At 40.0% G+C, this 27,669-nt stretch overlaps 1 protein-coding gene and 1 non-coding gene across 2 annotated transcripts in view; both read right to left on the reverse strand.

The window, feature by feature from the left end:
• The window catches only part of RPS3 (ribosomal protein S3), a 97,402-nt gene that overhangs the window by 68,030 nt on the left and 1,703 nt on the right, over positions 1–27,669 (reverse strand). The window contains exons 2-4 of the mRNA XM_044071144.1: positions 25,131–25,261; positions 23,063–23,156; positions 20,910–21,004 (exon numbers count right to left, since the gene is read on the reverse strand). Coding sequence (XP_043927079.1) covers positions 20,910–21,004; positions 23,063–23,156; positions 25,131–25,261 — 320 coding nt within the window. The remainder of the gene's footprint in view (positions 1–20,909; positions 21,005–23,062; positions 23,157–25,130; positions 25,262–27,669) is intronic.
• LOC122803014 lies at positions 973–1,116 on the reverse strand. Its single transcript, XR_006365060.1, has one exon. It is a non-coding gene; the product is annotated as a small nucleolar RNA SNORD15 (small nucleolar RNA).

A 27,669-nucleotide genomic window follows, 5' to 3' on the forward strand; every position in this document is an offset into this window, starting at 1 on the left:
CAAAAAAATGCTCTCCATAGCTATACCATGCTCTGCCTTCAATGGTTACTCTGCAGGAAGTTCTGCTGCCTTACTGACGTGATATCACAATGGGGTCAGCAGATTCCATTACCTAGTCAGAGAGAGAGGGAGAAAGGCATAGAGAGGATTTTCAGATTGGGGAGTTTTACTTCTCTATCCACCCACAACCCTTTTTCCAGTTTTGCACAAGGAGCTGGGGTGTCACTTCCAGTAGTGTCAATCTAGAACCAAGATTTGCACTGCCAGGTAGCTAGCCCTGCCTCGCCAATTCTTTTCCACTACACATGCGCGTGCACATCTATGGCCAGTTTAGTGTCTCCAGTCCACCTACTGCATGTCTTTGGAATGTGGGAGGAAACTAGTACCTGGAGGAAACCCACGCAAACACAGAGGACATGCAGACTCCCACACAGAAGGTACCCCAGCCAAGAATCAAACCGGGGAACCTCTTTCTAGGAGGCAACTCTGCCTGCTGTACAACTTTTGTCTAATTTTCAATTTTAAGGTTTGGTTAATCTGGTTTTCAAGCTCTCACTAAATTATACATTCCTTTTACGTGGAAAAGGAATCTGAAGGCTAGTTATGTTTCACTGTCACTCAAGCACACCATTAGCAGCACACAGTCCATAGTTCCTCTGTCTTACTTTGCCCAATGTCACTGAATACCTTTAATTGGTCTGATTTTTGCAATAACACCCCCGAATATGCCTCATTTTCACATGGTCAGATTTTCAAGTTTCTAGTAAATCATTGATTACAGTTTGACAGTAATGCTAGATATTACAGTTTTATCCGGAAAATGGATGCAGATGCAAAAAAATACATAAAAACTGAAATTTCATTTCTTTACTATCCTCCAAACAATAATGCAGGACATGAACCTTAGCTACAGACCACTTTAATGTAGAAATTCTGACAAATTAACTCCTCAGTCAAAGTGCATTTGGTCACCCTTCGCAGACAAATGCCTCTAAACATCAGCTAAAAGGACACCCTGCTCAGGTACATGAAAACAGAATCACAGAACATGATCCTGAATCAAGAACCTGAAATGGGATAACACCTTGCAGACTCGTCATCGTATCCTCACTGAAGGGAGCCAGCAGTAAAGCCAGAATATACACACAATAAATTTCCAGCAAAGTTGTAGGAAAAACAGGCATATTGTTCTCAGCCCATGCAGCATTAACATTTACTTAAACATAGGAATAAGACCCAACCCAATGGTGCAGGAAATACATAACTTCGCAAAGTGATACATATGATGCTGTAAATACATGAGAAATGCCCTAGTAAGTCAGTGGGAGCAGGAAATGGCAGTAAAACAAAACAGAACACCAAGCAAAGTGGCTATATAGTGTGGGAAGCCATCCCATCATAAAAGATATACTCCAAGTAATTGCACGTGATCTTTAACATATGTCTTTATACACCTCATCCCTTTGTCATGTTTAGTTATTCCAACTTTCAGAATTTTCAGTGTTTAATTTATCAACTAACACTAATGCTTAGTCCCCCTCACCCACCTGTTCCTGGCAATTCTGAACAAGAATATAATCAGCATTACATCCTTGTACTGCTGGGTCCATCCACTGCTGGGTCCATCCACATTTACTTTATTTACTTTTATTTTACATTTAACTGGGTTAGTCTGACCGAGCTTTTTGATCATTTTCAGCAGAGACCCGGGGAGAAAGGCTCCTCTGGACTAGAAAACAATTTGTTGCTACTATGTTACTAAAATTTAATAATCAGCTATAGAATCTTACAAGCAGAGACCTGGAGAGAAAAAAGCTCCTCTGGCAATTCAATTATACAGAGTATTAACTGGCAGACAAGCATGCGAGTTGTTACAAACAAGGTTTTAAACAATTAGAAGAAAATGTGACTAGTTACAATATTATTTTAGCAATGGTCTCAGTAGCAAACATCTACATGGGTTAAAGCTATCTCTTCATGTAATGGATTAGGTGGCTACAGCAAGCTAAGGCACATAGGAAAGCGATTATGGCTGCCCCGAACAAGAGTACTTCAGCTAAAAGACAAGCAATGTTATCCATCCATAACTTCCATTTCTTACTGCACACACTATCCACTAATCAGGAATTACAATGCAGGCCAACTCAGTCCCAAGTGGCTTTTATTGCAAGATTATCAGCCTTTCCTGAACAGTAATGGAAATATCACATACTTGACCATCACGATGAACTTTCTACATGAAGGACTGGCTGCTGCAGGAGTTTGAGCCAGCAGCAACACAAGTTCCCAACTCTCCTCTCTTTCCCCAGTTCTCCAGATTAAGTTTGCTATAGGCCATTTAAGACCCATAAAGAAAGGTCAGGATGAACAGAAAAACACTAAACCGGCCCCAAACGGTCTACAAGGTCCGTCAGGCAAGTAAAGATAATCTGGAAGGGTGAAGTAGAGTGGGTTTTTGAAGTGGTTAGCCATGGACAAGGAAGATCCAACATAACCATTATACTCTACATTATCTAGGTCGATCTACATCAGCACCGAAGGGCAAAGTCCCCAGCAACTAACCTTTGGTGGTATCATGACAATCTCTCTTAGTATGGTGGACTGTCAAGAAAACAACCAGACCCAGCTTAAAATGTCTTGTAAAAGTAGTGAAACTTATGTTTCTGCAGAACAAGTAATAATCCACCGAAGAATTTCTGAAGCAAACTGAACTAGCTATACAACTATGAGTGTACCCAAAATTACCTGGAAGAATTTTATTGCTAGAAGAATATATGAATGTCTGATAAATGCTCAAAGTTCTACCAACACTAGGATTTGACCTTTTTGCCCTCTTGCTCACATCTGAGCAGCTTTTTCATCTTTGGTTTAAAAGGGGGCAATTACAAATGACAAAAAGTACTCATATCAACATATTCAGATACAGGCATGTTATGTTACGGTTATGCCCTTACTGCTTAGTTGGCTGCACTAGTCTGTCAACTAATTAAGTGCTTAGATGGCAGAAGGGCCCGATGCACAAGCACAACTCCCAATGCTGTCCCACCAATCTAGAATCCCTGCCTAATTAATAAACTGCAGGGCTCTCACCACGTTATCTTTTACAGCCACCAAAGCAAACAATTTTTCATACAAACCAGGTAAAACACAAGCAGGAAATAGCAGAGAACAACACCAGCAGCCAAGGTAAAATCTTCTTTATTAACACTTTCGTCCAAAGTTTTGAACTTCCTCAGATAAAAACAAGAAATACAAGGTTTAAATACCACAATTAGCCCAGTTTCCTTAAAATTTCCCTCCAAAACTTAATCAATGAAAACCTCAAAAATCTCCTCCCAAACATAAAATATTAAAAGATTTACATTACACGAAAACTTCTTAAACTCATTACATATAAAAAATAAAAAACTATTATTCGGAACTCTAGCTATTCAAAGCCTTTATTTTTAATAGACAAGAGATGGAACACATCATGAAGACCCGGCCATTTAAAGGCATTCAACCTTGTTTTTTCCTCCAGGTATAATTCTACACCCCCCATTATCCAACAAAAGTTATCAATAGCCATATAGGCAAAATGATGAGCTCCATTTTCACAAACATGCTTCGCTAAAGCATTTTTTTGTCCTTTCCTGATAGCATATTCATGTTGGTAAACCCTGTCCCTTAAACTACGGTCAGTTTTTCCAACGTAGAATGCACTACATATGCCTGACAAATATCCAAACAAACCACTCCTTTACTGTTATTCCAATTTAAATCTTATTTTAATATTCTTTCACCTACTTTGAACCCATTAACATCTTGGGGCAATATGGACACCTTCCACATTTTTTCACACTTTTTTTAATCATCATCTCTGAGGTGGCTGGATTCATCATCTCTGAGGTGGCTGGATTCAATCTCCCCAAAGTGATTTGCGCCCCTTCTATACACCATGGAAAATGAAGTACCTACTCTATCCCTAATTTGCCTTTCTTCCATCAAAAAGAAGAAATATTAACAATAATGAGGCAAGACATTCTGAGAGACTAAAGAAAAACAATCCAACCAATCCCAACCTCTGGGTTTTTACCCACCCCCTAGGCAGGAACCAATGGGGCCCGGTGGAAATGGGAGAACCCTCCAGTGGCTAGATCTTGTGAGATTAGAAGAGGAGGCTTCATTTGAGCCGGCGATTTTGAAAATGGAACCGGAACTTGTTTCGGATTGTTCTGTATTTACAATTTCAAATGAAGAGTTGGCTTATAACACGGTAGGTTGATGATTTTTTTTTTTTTTTAATTATTTGCGATGGATTCAGTTATTTTAATGGGGCCTTGGTTTTGAATATATGGAGACTATAGGTTCAAATGAGCAACCAACTTCATTTGCAGGTACGAATGGGGAGGCTCCATGTCTTTTAGGAGCCGATCATGAATTAGACCTTTTTTCCTTGAATGACTCCAGAACCACACTGTTTTCAATACTACAGGTGATGTTTGGATTTATAACTTTTCAGATACCAAATTTGACACAGAGACTGCAGACATTTTATCTAAAGGTATGACTTTTGTGACTAGTAAGAGGGCAGATCTAACAGTGTGACCTAAAATTTACACAAAAATTAAATTTCTTATTAATGTTTGAAGGGCACACCGACATTACTGACGGTTGTAGGATTCCTAGTATTTATAATTCTCCTCTGCAGCCTGCATTATTGCCTTTTGAAAGAATGTGAATTAGACTTGAGAAACTTGGCCGATTCAAAAATTTAGTGCAAGAGAAATTTGAACAAGGAACAGTTGCTGCTTAATTTCTTGAAAGACCAAAGGGTATGATTTATGAAGCCGGACATAGAGAGAGGGCTGGTAGTTATGGATTTGGTAGATTATAGGAATAGGATGTCAAGATTACTAGATAATGTGAATTATCAAAAAGTCTCTAGGAATGAATTAAATGGGGTTTACAGAAGAATCTATGGGCAGATTTGCGATATGCTTATCAGTGTTATTTCTATACAGACATTTATTTAAATATGGTTTCACCAGTGATACCGAACATGTTTGGGGTCCCAAAATTACACAGACATCCAAAATCCACCAATGAGACCCATTACTGATGAAAGAAATTCTACTACTGCAACTTGATAAATTCTTGAGAGTAAGCTGAAGAATATTGTATCTTCTGAAAAACACATTTGCAAAGATTCTTGAGTTTTCTGGCAGCAATTAATGACCTAGCATTTGATCCCACTTATAAATTTTGCTACCACAGATGTATAAGACGTTTATACAATACCACCTCAGGATATTGGTCTACAGTGGATAATATATTTTTGCATCACAAAGGGGTACAACAGGTAGAAATGAACCTGTATGAGGAATTTGAGATCATACTTTCAAATTGTTTTGAAGATGGAATTAATTTGAAGATGGAATAGTATTTACAAAAATCTGGGGTCGCAATGGGGTCCCCATGTGGGTCAGTTTTTGTAAATTTGTTCATGGCTGCCCGGGAGTCCAAATTTGTATTTAACAGTGATTTTTCGGCTAATATTATTTGGTATACCAGCTATTTGGGTGACTTGTTCATCTTGTGGAAAGGTAACAAATATTTTTATAAATTTTATGGAATACATCAATGGAACTGAATTTTTAAAATTCACTAAAAAGTTTAGCACTACAGCTATAGCATACTTGGATGTCTATTTAGAAAATGATTTAAATAGTGGGAGATATACATCAAGGATGCATAGGAAAAGACCTACTGTAATAGTTTAGATATTTCTAGGGCCCACCCTAGCCACCAGAAAAAGGGTGGTACTAAAAGGTCAATTCGTGAGAGCCACAGGAATGACTACCTTCAATAGTTATTTTGAGAATGAATTACTACATTCCATTTTTAGTAAGAGGGCATATCCCTTGGAATTACTGGACGATTTAAGAGCAGAGGTAGTATTACAAAGAACGAGCGGCCACTTCCACCCTATTTTGGAGTATGGATTTTTCAACAACTGAAATCAGACCCCACTGTTAGTGAAATGAGGGAGGTTAGGGGCTCCAACGAAACTGTGTCTTTACCTCAATTACCCAGTTTAGTAGTGATACAGAAGTACTCAAAATCTTACTTAAAAATAAAAAGGCAAATTAAGGATAGAGTACGCACTTGCCATGGTGTAGAGAAGGGGCACAAATTTTAAGCCTTTTTTGGATAGATTGAATCCAGCTACCTCGGAGATAAAAAACCCAGGTATGAAAAAAATGTGGAGGTGCTCATATCGCCCCAAGATGTTAATAAGGGGGGGTTGTGGTTTATTTTGCTATTTGTCAGGTATGTAGTGCATTCTACAATAGAAAAACTGATAAATTAAGGGACAGGGTTTACCAACATGAATATGCCATCAAGAAAGGACCAGAAAATAATGCTTTAGTGAAGCATTATTGTGAAAATGGAGCTCATAATTTTGGCTATTGATAAGGTTTTGCTGGATAATTGTGTGTGCGTGTGTGTGTGTGTGTGGGGGGGGAGACACCACTTGTAGAATTATATCTGGGGAAAAAAAAAAAAAAAAGAGCTGCTATGGCAGCTAAGACTGAATGCCTTTAAATGACCAGGTGTTAATGTATTCTATTTCTGGTCTAATAAAAATAAAGGCTTGAATACACAGACTTAAGAATAAAGCTTTACTTTTATATGCAAATAAGATTTATAAACTTCTTAAACTCAAGTTTTTAATTTTTTAGGGTTGGAAGGACATGTGATTTTCATTGATTTTGGACGGAAATTTAAGGAAATAATTGGGCTAATTGATTAACTGTTTGCTGTATTTAAATCTTGTATTTCTCTGGAAAGTTAGAGGAAGTTCAAAACTATTTGGATGAAAACGCTAATAAAGAAGATTTTACCTTCACTGCTGGTGCTATTCTCAGCTATTTTCTGCTTGTTTTGTGTTTTATAGCCACCGCATACACAATCAAGTCTGCAAGAGGGGCCTTACACTAATGAAGTCCGTTCTTGGGGGACTTTAGGATCCCATTCAGCTTCCTAGAAACGGAGTCTCCCATTCAGCTTCCTAGAAACAGATTCTCCCACACTGTGGCTTTCCCACCCTTACTCCACAGTCAAGTCCATCTTTCAGTCCATGTGATGGGAGCCATGCAAGGAGTAGATGGGGGCCAGCAAAATGCCTATTTTAGAATCTACAAGCCAGGGGAGAGTCTGTGGGTAATGATCCCTTCTACCTCACTAAATTCCAGTATTCCCCAAACCTTAGTCCCCCAAAAAGGAATTATGGAAGCCCAGCCCTCCCTTTTGAACTCAGCCCCCCCCCCCCTTTTAGAATTTCTCTTCCTGGATAAATGGACAATCTTCCAAGTTTTCCAAGAAAGAGTTTTCCTCAAATGATTAGGGCCTCTCTGGGATCTACGAACCAAATACAAGACCGGTGAACAAAGGGAGTCTTAGGGAACAGCCCAAGTGGCTGGTATAAGTCTGACATTACTACCCTAGATGGATGCCTGGTGCTCCTTTTCAGGTATTTGAATACGGACATTGCACAGGCAGGTTTTGTGTTGCATGAAATGTCGGACACCAAAAGACCAACGCTGGGTAAAATGGTCACTGACACAAAACTAGCTTTAAACACAAAAGGGGGGAATGCCAGAACCTGACAGAACAGTTCCCAAGATCAAAGCCAAACCCAAATGCATGTGGATTAAGCACTTTCCGCAGTAAAGGGATAGTGTTGAGGCACCCAGGACCAAGGAGATCAAAGTAGAAACAGGACAATGGAGTTAATTCCACACCTCCAGGAGCAGAAACCTGGCCAAAGGAACGAGCATGAGGCAATAAAGGAAAAAGGGAACAGAAGACACCCAAATCAAAACAGAGCTTAGATAATGGCCAGCATAATATAATTTCAGTCAAATGCTGTCAGAGGGACTGACAGACTTTGCAAACTTAAGGGATTGAAGAACAATGGTACAAATACCTGTGCAACTCTCTCCCAGAAAAAATTAAAAAAATTACCAAATGCAGACAGGAACTTTTCATTTGACTGCCTATGCACTGGCAGCTATTGAGCTGAAAGTGGTGGTCATATTGAGCTCTTCATAACCAAATAGGACCACCTCCTCCTTCATTGGCCCCCTTGATCCTGACCTTCTCAACACCACCCCTTTCAGTGCTGAGAACTTGAGACTCCACTGATTCAGCTCCCATCCCTTCAGGATCTCAGTGGCAGTGTTCAGCCTTTGACAGATTGCTACTGTTGCCAGTTTGTGTTAGTGACCTTGCCTCGACTAGTTCATTAATGTTCATGCCATGCATGGCAAGGCCTGTGCAGACCACCCTAGTACCACATGGCACATCAGCAGCATTGAAACTCATGGAAAGGAGCCAACTTGTCTTCCTGGGAGAATGGTCTGAAAAACAAGTAGTTGCCTCCAAATGTGAAATACTTTAAGAAAGCTGAGGGGCCCCGGTACCACCTTAACAGGCTGGAACTACTTTAATGAAGCGGACAACCACAATGGGTGGGGATTTGACCCTTGGACCTTAAATAGCTGTATAGTGTTGCCCCCTCTAACCCATTTCCCCATATGCTTTTCTCACTCTTTGGCATGTTTTTTGTTTGGTGGCAACAGGACTTTATAAATTAAACTTTTTTTCTCTTAAAGCATTCTGTGGCCAACCTCCTTAAATATCGCAGCTTCTTTAAAGTATTCTTGCCCAAGGCACACCATGCATAGAGTGTGCATGCCCTGGCAGGAATCTTACAGGATGCAACCATAACTGTTGAAACCACCCACCCACCCACCTCCAAGAACCTAGGGGACAAGAGAGAAAAAATGTCAGTTAAGCAGCATGCAATCTACAACAGAATATCCTTCACACAACCAAGATGCATCTAGGAATTAAAATAGATCAGTGGCCCCCAACCACCGGGCCGTAGATCATTTGGTACCCGGCTGCCCAGAAACGAATGAACAGCGAAATTGATCAAGTTAGTTTTACACTCGCTAAGCAGCGCTTCTATCGTTTACCTAGTGAACAAAAACAAATGAAACCGAAAAGGTGCGCGCGAGTGAAATGTGTGCACAAAAACATAAGAGTCTGTCGAGCTTGCTTACTGTGTGTGTGTGTGTGTGTGTGTGTGTGTGTGTGTGTGTGTGTGCGCGCGAGTGAAATGTGTGCACAAAAGCATAAGAGTCTGTCGAGCTTGCTTACTGTGTGTGTGTGTGTAGACTGAATGAGCAAAAAAAAAAAAAAAAAAGTGAGTGATCCCTGGCAGCAGTGCGTGCCTCTCTACTATAACTCTCCAAGTAGAACATCTTCACACAAGAAATCTGGACAGAACCACAAAGGGCCAAAAATTACAAATGTTAATTATTGCTATAACAGGATTTCATTAGCATGTACTGAATATTAAGTCTGAAACTCATATGCCTGTAATTATTTCACAACTTCAACCGCCAGAAAACTACAGGTGGTACCTTGAAATTCAACCACCTCACAACTCTACCTTGCTTTCTGCCACCCCTCAATTCAACCTCCATCTTGCAATTCAACCCAGAAAGGATGCTGAAAAGTTGTTCTTGGCTTCTTCTTGTGTTTATGTAGTGCAGTTTGTTTCTTTTAAGTGTTGCAACAGGGTATGTTTCAGCAGATAATTACTGAAGGATAGGAGGATGAAAACTGAAATGCTGTGTCATTATTTACCGACATAAATCATTTACAGACATAAATCCTTGGATCACCACCATGATTTACCAGACACACAAATAAATTGTAGAACTGAACAAAAGTATGGGACAAACATCCGGACAGTCAGTGAAAATCCTGGCAGTGGAGAGGTATGCTCAGAACCCCTTAGTGCAATGAATCTGGACCAAGCCTGAAAAAGTAGGAGACAAGGCATGAAAATAGGGACATATCTAAAATATGTCAGTAGATGAGCTGAGAAATTTGATGTAGCGACACCGTATCTCCTAACATATTATCGACTGAAATATCACAATTCCAGGATTCAATTGCTTCCCATTAGTTAGTGACCTCAATCCACACATCATTCCACTGATGTGTCAGGAATACACAACAGTTATGGTGACCAGACCAAAGATATCAGTCAAACACCTGGACATCCTACAAATGTGTGTAAATAACACAACAGTAGGGAAACTACACGGAGCAATGTCCAAACAAAGAAGTGAAGAAATGGGGCCAAAGAACAGTGGAGAGGGGAATACTGGCAGGAAAAAAGTGGCTGAGCATTGAAAAGAAAGAATCATAGGTAAAATTGAGAGAGGAAGTAAAGCAGAGCGAACAGCAGTATGGCGTGCCTAGGTCTACTGTCTCAACATTTTACTGCGGTGGTGGTGCTGTGGTAGCATTGTTGCCTCACAGTTAGATGTTGCACGTTCGATTCTCAGTTAGAGAGAATTCGGTGGGTCGGCATGCGTGAATGGGCATTCCTTCGCTAAAGGTTGTGCGTTAGGCCCAGCAAGCCAGCAAGTAAAACTCTGCCAATCATTAGCAGACCAGAGTTCCGCTGTGGCGACCCCTAACCGGGAAAAGCCGAAAGACAGCATCATGGGTGCTAAGGTGTCAAAAGGAGCAACAAAGGTTTTGGGCAAAATTCATGAAGATATGGAGGTGATGCTTCGGCACCAGGGGAGGCAGATGAAGGGAAATCCAATAACTCTGATAATGACCTGTGAGAGAAAGCTAAGCTCATCTTTGAAGAAGACCTAAAGAAGAAGAAAAAAAAAAAAAAAAACACAAAAACAAAAAAAACAAACACTCCCGGAAGTAGCCCACAATGCAAATGGAGAAATTTAAAGCAAGTAGGGGACTGTCTCAGATAAAAAATAGAAAGGAATTTGTAGAATTGATAGAGAAGGTCACCTGCCAGAAGCAATTTTTTAATTGCGACGAAACTGGGCTTTTCTGGAAGAGATTGCCAAGTAGGATTTGCATAACCCAAGAAGAAGCTAGGATTCCTGGTCACAAGCCCATGAAAGATGGGTTCACACTCCTCCTGGCAGCAATGTCAGTGGAGACTTCAAGCTGAAGCATCTGCTGGTGTATCACCCAGAAAACCCAAGATGCTTTGGGAAGAAGATTATATTCAAAACTATCTGTAATGTGAAAAATCAAACACCAAACCTTGGGTAGACCAGTCAGTTTAAGGACTAGATTTTCCCAGGAGTTTGCTCCAACTACCACTTGACAGAGAACAAATTTGCCAATGAAAGCTCTTCTGCTTCTGGATACCTCTGCCCACCTACAAGAGAGTTAGAGGAAATTCTTCAGATAGACTACAATTTTATTAAGGTTCAGTTCCTGCCTCCCAACACAACTCTCATTCAACCTATTGATCAACAAGTCAATGCCTGCTTCAAGAAGCTCTACATAAGCACTTTAAGGTCTTCGACGGGACCCATTCGTCAGACAACACTGAAAGATTTCTGGAAGACCGAATTCATTCTTCACACTACATCATTCATCAAAAGTGCCTGGAAGAAATGGGTTCCTTCCTTTTCCCAAGGTGAAACTGGATGAAGCAGCTGAAGATGCTTAAGTGCTGCAAGACATTGTTTACACAGCATAGCACCTGGACACAGGGGGAAGTGGATGAGGAGGAAGTGCTACAAGACCATGGATGACAAGCTCACAATGGAAGAACTTGCAGCACTTTGCAATGACCAGGTCAAAGAACAAGAAAGGGAAATTTATTCTGAAGATGAAGACAGGGAAAAAGGACCTATGCCAACATCTTGCATTAAACTTTTATTCAACTGGGAGAAGGTGCAGGCTACAGTGTTGGAGTGGCACCCAACACAGGTGACATCACCAGGACGACAGTCTTGTTAATACAATACAATCACGCACCACTTCAAGATCATGACAAGTCACACCGGATAAATTATTGTCACACCGGATAAATTATTTTCACCTACATCTGCCAAAAAACAGAGGAAATCAGCAGACAGAGTGAAGACGGCTCCCCTTCCAAAAACTGGACTCTGCAAAGAGTGTAAATATGGAGACTCATTAGATTTATGGCATGGACACTGGTGGGGTTGGGCAGAGTGAATGGGCACAAGTGAATGGTACCAACTCACCTGTTCTGGAAGGGAGGGAAATGACATGATCAAATTCATAGGTGATGCCTGCTGGCAAGCAAACCACCACCTGTGAAATAGGCCAGGTCAAGCTTATGCTGTTAAAGCAACACATACCCCACTGAATTACTGATTACGTGGGTGTCAGCATCCATACCATTCCCTGTCTGGCAGTTACTGCCCATCAGCCGGCCTTCTGTGGCAGGGACCTTTCTGGGATTAGTACACTGTCTTGGTCTCAAATTCTGGCCACTCACCTCCACCTAAAAGAATGGGCCGATTAGGTCCCTGAACAGGAATGAGTGAGGGAAGTGGCTCTTGCCCAGTTCAGGATGTGTGGCTCTACCCCACTGGGAGAATGAATGAGCCAAGTAGGGGACCACTGAGCAAAGTCCTGGAGAGGCATTAAAAACAGACACCAGTATACACTATTTCTTTTGGGAGTGTGGATAGGAAACTGTTGCAAGATGTGTTAAGTTTTAAGTTATAAATTATATCATATTAAAAAGTGAACTAAAAACATTATTCAAAATCAGAGACAGATATTCATTTCATAACTGCTATTATACTAATAAAAAAGAAGCTACATTTGAGCCACAGTTTTAGGAATACAGCAGTCCATTTATTTAACATTTGTTTACTGGGAAAGTCAGACTTGGAACGAGCCAATTTTCAGCAGAGGTGTGGGGAGAAATGCTCCAAACTCATGTCTTTGTAATGTGGGAGGAAACCAGAGCACCCGAAGGAAGCCCATGCGAACACAGGGAGGACATGCAGACTCCACACAGAAGGTACTCCAGCAGAGAATCAAATAGGAGAAGCTCTTGCTGTGAGGCGACAACACAAAAAGCTGCACCCATCACCATTCTTCCCCCATCCTTCCACCACTTAAAGTGGAGATGTTCTACACTTCAAAACATGGTAAGCTACAATTTTTTTAGTGCATTTTTTTTTTTTTTTTTTTTTTAAACTGTTTGAGCCAGGAACAAAAAAAAAAAAAAAAAAACATTCCATACATTTGTATGGGAAATTGTGTCTCGTAATTCAACTGTCATTCAGGAACAGATTACAGTTTGTGAGTTACCACCTGTACAGAAGATGGGACCAAACATACCAGCCAAATATTTGGACATTCTGTAAAAATCTGAACAGTTGAAAGGTATGCTCTGTTGACTCTTGGCTCAATACATCTGGATAAAACCTAAAATAAAACGGTAGACAAAGGCTCAATAGGAACATGTTTTTATTAGGATTTGTGCTAGCATACATTTTCTGAAAAAAAAAAAAAAAAAAAAAGAGAGAAAGGTGTGTGCGAGATAATGGTGAGAGCAACAGTAAAGAGATTTGCATACCGTCGGACCTTTCAGCTGAAGAAATCAGAATAAACCCCAAGAGGAGGAAAAAGGCTCAAAAAAAGGAACAGACTGTAAATTACTAGTATTACAAAATTACAAACTTTCTTAAATGCAAGGATTTGTTACTATGAATTTTCTGAAAACAGTCTGAAACTCAAATGCATGCCATTATTTAGTAACTTCAATCGCCAATGACTGGCAAATCACACAGTTTAGGAGTAAGGGACCAAAATATCCAGGCATTTATTTTGGATGCAACGCTTCCTCCACAGCCATCAAATCACTACAGCAAAGTCTGAAAACATTAGGCGGATTAACTATTTTACATCAAAAATATTTAAAAATACACAGTTCTTAAGTACAACTTTAGAGAGAGACCATTCTCTAATACCCTCCAGGGTGTGTGTTAATGTGTAATTAATGCCCACCCACAGGTGTTCAGGTCTGACACCACTGGCAGTCCCTGGAAAATTGTCTTTCATGAAACCAGCCCATTGTGCCAAAAAAGGTTGGAGACCACTGACTTAGGATATTATGAAACAGATGCAGCACAACAAGAGGTTTGGCCCAGCTGCATAATCAGGAAGAATTCTAAACAGGAAAAATTAAATAAAAAAAAAAAAAGAGGGCTGAAAAGTTTTTAGCCTGCCTGGATTAGCTTACCCCATTCATCACACTGATTACCTCTGCAGCAGGGGGCCAAAAACAATACCTATCCAAAGGAGACTTTAAAATCTTGTTTTTATCATACCGGAGGTTCTGAGAATGCAAACCTCCTCAAAACAGTAAATTATGACCATAGTCATGAAGTATTAGTCATACGCACACTGTAAACAATGAGTAGTGACCTGTGCAGTGAAGAAAATAGAAATTAAGAAAAAACTGCAAATAAAACATTCATTTTTCACAATTTGTCAGAACGTACATGAGCCTGATGACAACTCTGAAAATCAAAGTTGCAGAAGCAAACGACCACCCCCCATTTTTAGCAATTTCCCCATTACTATTACTACTACTATTTATTTACATTTAATACTGGGGAAAGTCCGACTGGGCCAGAAGCCAATTTTCAGCAGAGGCCCGGGGAGAAAAGCTCCACAGAAATACAAACAATATACAATAATTGGATACAACAGTATACATACAGTAAGCTGCAGAATACATATCTTCTAGTTAGTCTTAAGTAGTATTCCATACAGTAGAGTGTAGAATTGGAATTAACTAAGTTTAGCAGCAGTGGTTATCAACTAAACTTACACATGCTGGATCAAGGTTGGGAATAGCATATAAACATTTTAGGGGCAGCTGGCTATCAGGAAATCTGAAGGCAGAAATAATCCCCTAAAGGAGAGAGCTGGAAAAATGGGTGCATGTTCTGGAAATTCCTTCGTTTAACAATTAGTATTTTGAGGGACTGAGAAAGCCCAATCCACTCCCAATGAAAACCGACACATTCTGGAAATAGTCTCAGTAAAGGGAAAATCCGAAAGTTCAAGAGTCTGAACCAGGAATCAAGAGGGGAGGAAAAAAAACCTACAATTGACCCTATATCTTTATCTTCCGGTTCAGAATCTTGAATCTTCAGAAAAAAATAAATAAATAAATAAATAAAAAATAAAACACACACACACTTGTGCTCTGCAACCTTTTTCTTATGAGCTTCAGGAGTAACCACACACAGCATATGTGCTACCTGCTTTAAAAGGACAATGGGATTATATTAAATGCTAAACATCCCTGTCCCTTTTCTCCCCAATTTACTGTCCCTGCTATGAAGAAATACAGCATGAAATATTTTAAATAGACTTGTTACTCTCCACTAAAACAGTACCTTACTGTACTGTGGTTGTTTCCCTTTCAAAACTTTTATCCCATCCTGGAAAAGCTTGCTGCAGTCTCCAATTCATTGATGCCAAGGCCAATGAATACAGGTAGTTTTCTGGCCAATTCCCTCCGACATTACCATGACCATCCTAAAAACCACCTATGCTGTGGTGTCACAGCTCCCTGGCCATTCCCCTACCCATACAGAAAGTAAAGGCTAGAACAAGGAATCAGTATACGAGTCAGGTCTCCTGCTGTGATCCGTCAATCTCAGTAGTAACAGCTCAAAATTACCCTTAGCACTTTTTAACAGCTAGGAAAGTTAGGTGTGAAGGTGGATGGGAGAGGAGTTGAAGTAGTACAAATTCAGGCTTCACAAAAGACTGCAATGTAGCAGTTCTAAAAAGCAGCAGCAAAAAGCACCATGAAAGTCTATTCTGTGGCATTTGCCCTGTCCGTATTTTAAGCAGTCATTGAACGTCATGAAATGTTACTTAAAACTAACAGCCTGAAAGACAGCAGTGTATGCATGTAAAATCAATGCAGTGAAAGGAGCTTTAAGATGGAGGCCCAGGTGTTTTTTTCAAAGCACTGCATTAGATATCTAGAGGAGACTAATCAAGATCACTTCAGGATGCTAGACAGCGGTGTCAATATGTAGGAAACACCATTCCATAACAAAATAAACATGTTGTGGGTGTGATTCTCCTTTAAATCAACCTCACTTAAATTTCCTGTTTGTGTGCATAGCCCTGCAAAGGATGGCAGGAATTAACCCCCCCCCCCACCTTCTCTGGTTTACTTGATATGGATGGTATACACCTTCAAATGCCTGAACAAAAAATTTACCAGTCACCACCCTCAGAGTCCAAATCGAGAGGGGAGAGAGAAAAAAAATATCAGCAAGAGATAGTACTACTACTGGAACTCCATTCATACTTTGATCTTGACAAGTACTTCATCTGATGGCTCTAGGTTTTACAAAATCTCAAAGAATATAGATAGTAAACAGAGATAAAAAAAATAAAGACTAGATGAAAATAAAGACTAGATGCACAGGTCCCTGCTGACCACTCCTGGTGTACGGATTGGTGCCAGGATCAAATCTTCAGAACAAACATTCCTGAACAGAACTAAGCCAGGCTCAGGTTGAGGGTGGCCCCATGTGATAGAAGTCAACAAAAACTGTTAAGCCAAACAAGAAGCAAAAGCCAAAAGGTGGAGGTGATTATTTATAGTTACTATTATGGAGGAGAGAGAGGGGAACAAAAAATAGCAACAGTTGACATTTTAATGCAGGTATAGTTAAGGAGTGGTGAATTTAAACCAAAAAACGTCGACAGACTAACTGATCAAAACAGTGGGTGGGTGAAAGACAAGTGTGGATTCTATAAAATGGAACAGAGTTGCACATCTCAATGCTGGATGTGATACACAAGACATGTATGTGGATTATGATATGTACACTAATGTGGCAAGAGTGTCATACTACTGACTGCAACAATGACAATTACATTCTGATTACAGGGATTTGGGAGGGGGGGGGCATAATGGTTAAGGTGTTTACCTTACAAACACAAGGTACAGGGATCGATTCTTACCTTTAGGTTGGGAAATTTGGCTAAGCTTAAAATGGCCCACAATGGCAGATAGGCTTGTACTATCATATAAACATGGGACACCCAATAATGGTTGAGAAAATAGACGAAAGAAAACCTGACAGTTCAAGAGCAGCCAATAATACTTTTCATTGAAACTGATACACCGAGGTATTGTGCCCAAGTCCTCAAATACCCGGAACACAAGGGCAAAGTAGATGACAACCAGAGAGTTGTAATAGAATGAAAAGAAATTTACAAATCATACTTAAACACGCTACTAAGACATGGCTCCTCCTGCTGTACATATGGAGTTAAAATTCTGTGCACACTGCTGATACAGAGATGCTCATGGCTAACTTCTAAGACTGAAGCAATACTACTTTCATTAACTAATTATGCCCTTGACTTAGGAACAGGGTTTGTTCACACTATGGTACTAAATGCACAAAACGTTTAACAATTTAGTACCGTTTGACCTCCAAGGTAGTTGCCACCCCTGTTGCTTGTATGCACTATACAAATGGCAAGCAAACCCTTTTTATGAATGTGCTGCTCCTTTAAGTTCAATCTCTGCTCACTCTCGTTTTGCACTACACGTGGTTTCATTTCTCCTAGTCGCTTTGCTTTTCAGGTGTTTCACTCTGAAGGTTCCACAATGCAAGCAGACTTGTAAGATGTGGGGTACTGAGCTCCCTTTCGCTGCATACAATGCACACTTACAGTCCATACCTTCAGGTAGTGAACTGAATGACTGCATACAAGGTAGCTAGCAATTCATCCTTGGTTAGACCAGAATGTGGAGTCCCACTGCTTTACATACTATCCAGTTGTCCCCCGATAGCCTGCCATACTCTCCTGTGCTTAATTATTCCAGCTGCCAAAGGTAAAAACTGCTGCACAAGGGTACACTGTTTTGTTTGGACAAGTTCAGACTACAATACTCGGCACCGCTACAAACCAATTAAATTTATGATCGTGCAATGTGCATTACCGCTGCATACTAATATGCAAAGAGTTGGCTATAGAAAGTGCATGCAAGTGTGCACTGCTGCCTTGGGCTAAGACTAAAACCTTAACACAGCCAAGTAAGCTCCACAGTTAAACACTGGACGCTAGCTTCCTGGAAATTCCTTCCCTACATGCTTAGCTTACTGCTTTCAGTACAAACAACTGAAAACTACTTTGTATTCTCACACACACACACACACACACACACACACACACACACACACACACACACACACACCCTTATAGTAAACATGCATCTTTATAGTAAACATGCTGTTACCAAACCTTTTGGCTGCTGAAAACTTAAAATAAACCAGATGTATACATTACATAAACGGCAAATGCAGAGTAGTGGTTCTTCAAAAGGTGGATGCCAACAGATGTCAATACACTAGCTTGGGTATCCAGCCTAGGGAGTCCAATGGACCCTCAGAGAGAAAAAAAAACCCCCCTAAAACATGTCAACTTCTGCCCAGTTAACAGCATTTCTCCCAATTCCTTTATATTAGATTTTTACATCTAAGAATCCTGTTAGAACTTCCTATAAAGCTGAGTGGTTCAAAGTCCATGCATGACAACATGCTTTGACATGAAACTGCAAACAAGGGAGACACTTTGCTGTGTGTTTTAATTCCAAAGATCTAACATACTTGCAATGGAAAAAACTGCTAGACTTTTATAGTTGGTTTTACACGCACACACAAAAAAAAAAAAACATCCACCTCAGTTTAATGAGAACTAGAACAAGGGGAATATTTCACTTTGTTATATCTGGTACCCCATTTAATGAGGCCGCAACATGGTGCCAATTCTTGGTCAAGCACTATTCTGAGATACTTAGCACTGACAACTTACAGCCAAGTGAAAACAAACACTTACGCACTTGGAAAAACATTTAGTGCAGAAGCAACATAAATCATCATATCATGGTCTTAACTCCTTTATGAACACTTATCTCATACTGGATTCTCTTTTGGGGATGAAGGGGCACTAAAGTATAGCACACAAACAGATGACAGCAATAAACTGCACCATGAATACATTAAGCAGATTGCAAAAATCTGCAAGAAAAAGATAACTGGCATGCCAGTTATGTGCTATTCTGCGACAACCAGCACTTGTGTACTGTTATGTATAAAAAGGAAAAATCTCATTTTCACATGTCTACACGATGCATTATTCGGTGAGAGGAAATAACACAGATGCAGTTTTGATTCTGACAGCTATGCTGCAGTCAGATACAAAGACAAATGTAAACTATTTTCACATACTTGCACAGAACATGTGGAGCGGTACTTAAAAGCAACAAAGTCATTAGCTGAGAAGCACCTTTGTGGAGATAACCAATAGAGCAGTATAACACAGTAAATAGCCTGTAAACCAAGCCTCAACGATGCTGTTCCCCTAAACGAAAAAAAAAAAAAAATCAAGCAGCACACAGGATTGACTAGTTAACTGCTATTCAGAAGGTATATCAATGCAGCTACACAGAATGATCCACTACATGACAGAATATGAGAATATGCAGGGGATGCAAAAGTGATTTCACTCATATAAGGCTGAATACTGCAATTGTGCCTACAAAGATTTGCCGCACTGTGTAATACAATAAAAGGGTTTTTATGGTACAGGAAAGCTACACAGCATTTTCAAAATGAATACAGGAAAGCATGGGGCACTAAACTAGAACAAAACGTGCAAGAAACAAAGGGATGGGAATTTAATTTTACTAAAAACACTAGGAAGATTTCAGGCTTGCAGTTTGGAAAAAGTGTTGTACTGCTAAAAACAAACTGTGTGCAACAGAACAGTCTGGGGATGGTGTACAACCAAATGCGATCATCAGATTCAGATTCAAACTGCCCATAGAAAAGTTATACAGTGCAAAACAGGACAAGCAGGTATGGGAAACATTCTTTTAATGGAATGCTAATGTGTTGAAATTGGACAGAAGGGGAATAAGTGCTATTCTGTCTATGCTGTGTGGCACAAACCCAATACAACTCACTAATGCTTACTAAAATCCAAATGCAAACAAGAATAATAAAAAAGATTTTACTGAGTGAACTCCAATATTCTGCTCCGTACTTCATGATCTCACACTAGCAACATACCATGCATTTGCAAAAAAGGAATGCTGCACTGCACAATAAAATAAAATGGCTACAAACTTTGATTCAACTAGACAGTGTATAACATACATCAGTAAAGCGATGCATTTTCCCACTAACAGCCTATTAATTTGAAATTTTAATCTCATCCAAGTTTCCTTTAAACCTTTTGTTGAAGTAGCCAGTGTTCTGTCACTCAAGCAATAAAAGTAAGTCAGCTTAACTAGAGTTATTTCCTATAATTCTGCACCTGCAAAAGGAAGCTTATAAAACGCTAGTACCATTTTACAAGTTGCACATTATGAAAAATGTGCAGACAAGTCTCCACAGCAAGTCATAATATTTATCGTGACTCAGTGTTAACCTGAAGTGCGGTAGTCCATGGGCCTTTCTCAACTACAACCTGGGCACAAAACAAAGGAACAAAACCACTAAGTTTTGCTGCATGCACTTAAAAGTGTAATATAACTGAATCACATTGGTTTCCCAACCACGATTTTTAACGGTGCAATGCACCAATCTTCTCCAAAGATGGGCTGCATTCAAATCTGAAAGGACTGAAACAGATGCACAGAAAGCTGTCCAAGTCTACTCTTAGGCTTTACTACCAGTCGTATGTAGGTTGCAATATCTATCTACAAACTGATGAAACATAGGAGGCTATCTCTATAGTTGCAGTCACTTAATATTGTTTCACATTAATATAGATACAATTACAAATACAAACCTGCCCCTAAAGTCTTACATGACTATGAACTACTGGCTGTAGTGATTACATCCTTTCCCTGATCACATACTTCGATGATATTCTGAAAGGGAATTCTGAAAACACTATGTAACAGCATGAGAATTACAAGGACTTTGCAGGAGGAAAAACAAAAACACACACCACCAACAACATACCTACGAACTGCCAGCCCTCCCAAGAGTTTGTAGCGTAGAGACTCTGCCTGGGCAATGGCACACAACCCCCTGGTAGCAACTTTCTCTGCATACAGCTGCAAAGGCAAAAACAGGAAAGATTCATCAGATACTGATAAAGTCCATGCACGATGAAAAAAGTCCACTCAAGTCTAATTTTACTTGTTAGAAAGTTAAGCAAGGTGGTTCAAAGTCTTCATTGGCCATGAACACACATTTAAAGCACCTTAAACCATTCTGAAACTACAGAAACAAGCATATCCTAGCTGACTAAATGAAACAATCTACAGTATCCTATGAACCTATGAAGTATCCATAGCAGTAAAAATCTTAATATTTAAAATGCAAACAGGTTTGAAACTGAACCATTAACATAAGGCCTAAACAAATTAATTAAAAAAGTGAAAAATAAAAAAAAAAAGTTAAAGGATCCCCCAAAAGTAGCAACATGTATGTGGGTCCTATTTAGAACAGGCATCCAATCCCAGAACACATTACCACTCCAAAACTGAATTTCTTCCAAAAACTACATAAGATGCAAGTTGGAGAGCTCCACTCACTAGGTCACAAAAACAGTAGCAAATTGACGGGGGGCAACTGATATGCAAACACACACAAGATAATTTAACCTTGCTCTCAGTTTTGATGTGGAACAGACACAAATGAGTCCACATCAGTAAACTATTTACATGCAACTAGTCTATGTGGGATGCAAGTCAGTTCAATCAACAGATTTCGGCATAGAATACAGCACTTAATCTCTCTAATGCTCAATAACAGCAAGCACACATCCTAAAATGCTCAATAACAGCAAGCACACATCCTAAAATTTAAGTGCCCATCGACTGCATCCCATGTAATAATCCTTGCTGGAACTCCCGTATTTACAAGCAGGGCAAAGCACCTTTTCAGAGGACTTGGGGGAGAAGTACTCCATACTTTTCACAGTTAATTAGCATGTGATAATATCAAAGCACACTACAAAATCACTAACAGCTGATCTTTTAAGTACAATATACAGTCTTTGCAGCATGCTAAATTCAAATCTAAAGAACGTTCAGTATTTTACAGTTAATACAATCACACAAATTTTAGTACAGACAGCAAAGCATACATAAATTTACCAGTTATGCATGAGACATTTAAACAGTTGAGAATTTTATGATATTTACTTGATTTGGCTACATAAACAATGAACTGAATAACGGTTCCGATACAAGAACAGGACTATTTTTTGACAGAACGATTTCACTGGTCATATTGGGCAGCCTTAAGTCCACAGTGGCTGATGGATTTCAAGTGGCAACAAGGCTAAGCAAACCCATTCTGTAAAAAAGTGTCAGGGCCAACAGTTTCATTGAACCGAGCTAACTTGCTTTACTACATTTGATGTGGGGGGTTAGAGAAAGCGAAACTGCTAAGGCCTAACGTGCCTTTTTATATCACCCACAACGGGCAGCAAATTTAACGTTTCAGCCCCTAGCAACGTAGACGCCTTAGATATTCAGCCTTTTCAGATCAAGTAAACAATGCCCAACACTTTTTTTTTTAAGCGTTGTCTTACTACCGCCGTAAGGGAAAAATCCTATTTGGTGTTCAGTGCTTGCACTTGGCAACATGCCCAACGCAAATATTAGTTTGCCAACTAAGCTCTAGTTTGTGCGCATGAGTAATAAATAGGCACTATTTTCATGCAGCGCACATTCTCTGCTAGATTCCTTTCCATCCTTAATCCAAATCACACATACAACTTCCAAACTTCTACTCACCAGCAGGTGCATTGTCTAGCCTTCACACAGCCCCCCCCCCCAATACACAAAATGGGCAATACTAGCCGGCCGTCCCTCACTTCCCCAGGGAATGTTGCCAGCAACCAGGCCCACACAGTTTCCTAAAGAGAAGTTAACCCCCATGGGCTTCCCCAGCACCTACTACCCTCCCCCTTTCCTACTTAAAGGCAAGCTGCCTATTTCCCTTCATTCCTCTTCCGCTTTGAAGATGGGCTGCAGTAAAGGTGCCATTCCTCTGTACCATGGAACCAGGCTAGACAGCTTTCCACTGACAAAATTAAACTTTTAAATGAACAGCTTTCACACAGGTTACTGAAACCATGCAGGTGAGCTTGATGCCCTTACCTCAACACTGCCTTCAGGAAATCCAAACCTCTTCTGAACAACAGCTGTTAATTCTCTAATACGGCGTCCCTTTTCACCAAGAACATTTTGAGTTCTGAAATAAATAAAACCTAAATTTTAAACTGCACCTCTTTTTCGTAAATACAAAAGGAAGCAGAATATAACCAATGCCTACTGACTGTATACAATTCATAAAGTATTGCAAGTTAAAAAAAAAAAATAGAAGCTGTAGTAGCCACGTTTTCAGTATTCTGTTAAAGCTCCAGTCTACCATTAAGATTTTACTCACAATGAATATGCACTAATAAAAGGATACATCACTGAATTAGGATAGCAATGTGAATACAGTTTGCTCCTTGACATGTACTTACTGTATGCATTAAGACAAAATAGCAACTTTAAGAGCACTGTATTCACTTAGATTCTATATACCATTATGGATTTGAAGTTTTGACAGGAGAGGAAAAATGACAATACAGCAAACGAGAAGTCTGCCACCTCCTAAAATGTAAACCCATAAAAATTAAATAATTATTCTCCAACAGACTGTTATGCAAGGTGGAAGATGAAGATGGCCATGTGGTGCACAGGAAGAAAACATGCCCACTAGAAACTGTATAGATCTGCAATTGTGGGCCTGCGTACATATCTGCTGACCTCGTCAGATCCAAACAGTGAAAGTTTGACAAGTCAAAGATGACCTCTCTACTTAGTTTACCAGAAGCATTCTGGTGACAAGCAGGAATGAAAAATCAAACCAAAGGTAGACAAAACAGCAACCGTGTGCGCAGAGAGAGAAAATAAGGAAGTGCCATAAATACTCTCACATTGGTATGTGCCTCCCCAGATGTGCAGCAACTAGAGCAACTTCAGAGGTTTCTTACAAAAGAACACGAGGCAGGACAAACCTCCCTTAAGCAGTGTGCCTTAAAAGCCCTATACCTCTAGTCTCCTCATAGGTGATCTATGCCTGGCTTAGAAGGCATCCGCAAAACCCACACTTATGAACTGTTTGCATACAAGTCAGATAGTACCAGAAATACATCTATACAGACCTGAATTTTGTCAGACTTAGAACATGCTGGACAAACAAATGTGTTCTAGAGACTGCCCCTCTTATGGAACAGGCTTGCTATCCATATGAAGCTGAGTTTTGCCCATTACTAAATGGAACAGCAACCTAGACCAGTTGATGTGGAATAGGAAAATTTACACTGGGCCCAACATCCATGTCCCTTCATGTACAGAGGTAGCTTATAAACATCTGGCTCTCAATGTCCTATTTGGATACTGGGCGTCATTCTCTGGGGAAAACTTGGCCAGGGTTAGAAAAGCCCTATGGGTCAGTAGCCTTGTAAAATTATGAACTTATAGGCTCACACTAGGCTACAAATCTACCGACCACTACAAGCAAAGTCAGAATCAAACTCGGTGCCCTTTTCCTGCGAGGTAAAGACCTTGACCATTATGCCAAATCCTCTCAGAAAACTCCTGAAGAGCTTCATGTTGATCACGATTTGACGCAGTAATGGTTAAGTGAATTCAACCAAAAGATGAAAATATTGGTGGCACAGGACACTGGACTACGCAAAATTTGTTTACAAAGTCCATTCAACATGTGGGAGAAATAGGCAAGTGCAGGTTCTGTACAAGAAACGTGGAAACAAAGTCGCACATCTTGTTGTTGGGTGTGGCACTAATGGCGGAGGGCCTGTACACTGAAAGGCATAATGTGGCAACTGCAGTTTGAAAAATCTGTTTTAAAAAGACATGCAGCTGAAAAGGGAATAGACCATTTGGACAATGAACTGCTATACTTTTCAGTCTACTGAACTATAGAAAGAACTTCAAAACAGAAAGCTTAACTGTTAACACTTGATTAATGTTTGTGCCTACTTGTGGATTTTAAGTGGCAATCGTGACTGATACTATTTACAAAGAACCCAAATGGACCACTGTGCAGCATACTCAAATATATCAGCTGTATTTCTTGCATTAAAGCCTGCATCAAAGAAATATTCTGTTTTGTAAAAACGAACAGGGTCCTGCTATGCAAGAGAGCTACTACCTGGTAGCAAGGATGATTATCTCTGTTCTTGTCGGAGTAACACGCACTTCAACACCAGAATAACCATCTTCAGCCAGCTCTCGAGTTAGAAATTCGTTAAGTTCAGCCTTGAAAATGCCATCTGCCACAAACTAGAGGAGAAGAGACAGTAAAATTTAAATTTTCTTCATGTTCACATACCACTGAAATACAGCTTACAGGTAAAGCAGTCGCAGACAGATTTTTCAAAAGAAAACTACCAAATATTTATTACCAACATTCCAGATTTACTTACAATCACCTACAACAGTTTGGACTCCACAGTTGCAGTACATTGGTGTTAACATCTGGTGTGCGTGTGTGTACTGCAAAATATTTAGAAAATGTAAAGGGGGATCAGAGTTATAACATGACGCGCAGAAATTACCATTTCCTGCAATCATACTCCAGCCAGTTCTCCGTGATCGATGCATTCACAGGCCAGAAGATACTAAAATCACTAACTTACCCAGAATCTACAGTTGATATAAAATGTGTACACACCCCTGTTAAAATGCCAGGTTTTGTGATGTAAAAAAATGAGATCACAATAAATAATTTCAAAAGTAACTTTTCCCACCTTTAAATGTGACTTACAACATGTACAATTCAATTCAAAAATCTGTTACGGGAAAAATATAAAAAACAAAAAGCGTACAATAAGCTGGTTGCATAAGTGTGCACACCCTTAAAACTAATACTTTGTTGAAGCAGCTTTTGATTTGATTTAATTACAGCATTCAGTCTTCTTGGGTACACACCTACCAGAGAGGCTCTGATTAACCCCAAATAAAAAGTTCAGCTATCCTAGTAGGATTTTCCTGACATTTACTCAGTTGCCTGCTACAGCAAAAGCCATGGTTCACACAGAGCTTACAAAGCAAAGGGATCTCATTGTTGAAAGGTATCAGTCAGGAGAAGGGTACAAAAAAATTCCCACAGCATTGGTTATACCATGGAACATGGAAAAGACATAAAAAAATGAAGAAAACATAGGACAACAGTGATGTTGCAATGAACTGGACGTCCCTCCAAAACTGATGAAAAGACCAGATGAAAAACTAGTCAGGGAGACTGCCAAGAGATCTACAGCAACAGTGAAGGAGCTGCAGGAACTTATGGCAAGTACGAGTTGTGTACTACATGCGAATCTCCTGTATTCTCCATATTTCTGGACTAGGCGGTAAAGTTGCAAGACTGCCTTTTAACAGAAAGACATCCAGGCCCAGCTAAAATTTGCAAAATAATACACCAAGTCTCCCAAAAACCATGTGCGAAAATGTGTTGCGGTCAGAGACCAAGGTTTAACTTTTTGGACATAATTCCAAAAGGTATGGTTGACGCAAAAACACTTCGCATCACCAAAAGACACCCCCACACACATACACTATGGAGCATGGTGGCGGCAGTACCATGCTATGGGGTTGCTTTTCTTCAGCTAGTCAAGGTGGAGCAAATTATGAACAGTTCCAAATACCAGTCACTTTTGGCCCAAAACCTTCAGGAGTCTCCTAGAAAGCTGAAGATGAAGAGCAATTTTACCTTTCAACATAACAATGCCCCAAGCATGCATCAAATCAACAAAAGAATGGCTTCACTAGAAGAAAATTAAAGTTTGGAATGGCCCAGACCCAAATCCAAAATCTGTGGGGTGACCTGAAGAGGGCTGTGCACAAGAGATGCCCTTGCAATGTTACAGATTTGGAGTGCTTTAGCAAGAAGAGTGGGCAAATATTGCCAAGTCAAGATGTGCCATGCTGAGACTCCTATCCAAGAAGACTGAAGACGGTCAGACTAATAAAAGCTCATTTCAAAAAACACAGATCACAGCCACTTCCCTCATCAGGTTGTCAACTTTGCATTAATCCAAGCAGTAACCGGTGAAGAAGGTCCCAAAACTATCCCTTCCCCAATACACACAGGTAAAGACAGTAGTCCCTCCTTTTCAGAAAAAGCATGCTGGCCTCAGATATGGAGCAGCCAAGTCTCATAAGTTTCTTTATGCACAACAGTAAACCATTTGTATGTCAGATGTCACTCTCCTTTTAGATTCATCTGCAGAGAAATCACCATCTCCATGTTTAAAAGTGAACACTACCAATCTGTGTCTTAACCACCATAAGGATCACGAAAAAAAAAAGAAAGAATGTGACATCACACTTGGCAAAGTCTAACAAACTAAAAGAACTTCAGCAGAATTTCAAGAATATGTTGAACTGTGTGTTCATATACGGACCAGAGAGAACGCAATGTCAAAACACCAGTACACCACACTTCAGCAAGAATGCCTATGACACAACTGGGTCTTCTGCAAAAACCTCAACTCTTCACATGTACCCAGGGCTAAGGAGCCGCTACAAGCCTCACTGTAACGAACACAGTCTGCACTACTCCACTGAACCAGTTTCAATTAGATACTGTTCCCCCTGAACAGAAACAGAACATTCAACAGCTCAAGTCTCCTCTCCCAACATTTTGGAATAAGCTTTTCTAGAAGAATGAGTGCAAGTATCCTACATAT

This window comes from Protopterus annectens, chromosome 5.part0 (assembly GCF_019279795.1).
Source record: "Protopterus annectens isolate FY-2018-M chromosome 5.part0, PAN1.0, whole genome shotgun sequence".
Classification (NCBI taxonomy): Eukaryota; Metazoa; Chordata; order Ceratodontiformes; family Protopteridae; genus Protopterus; species Protopterus annectens.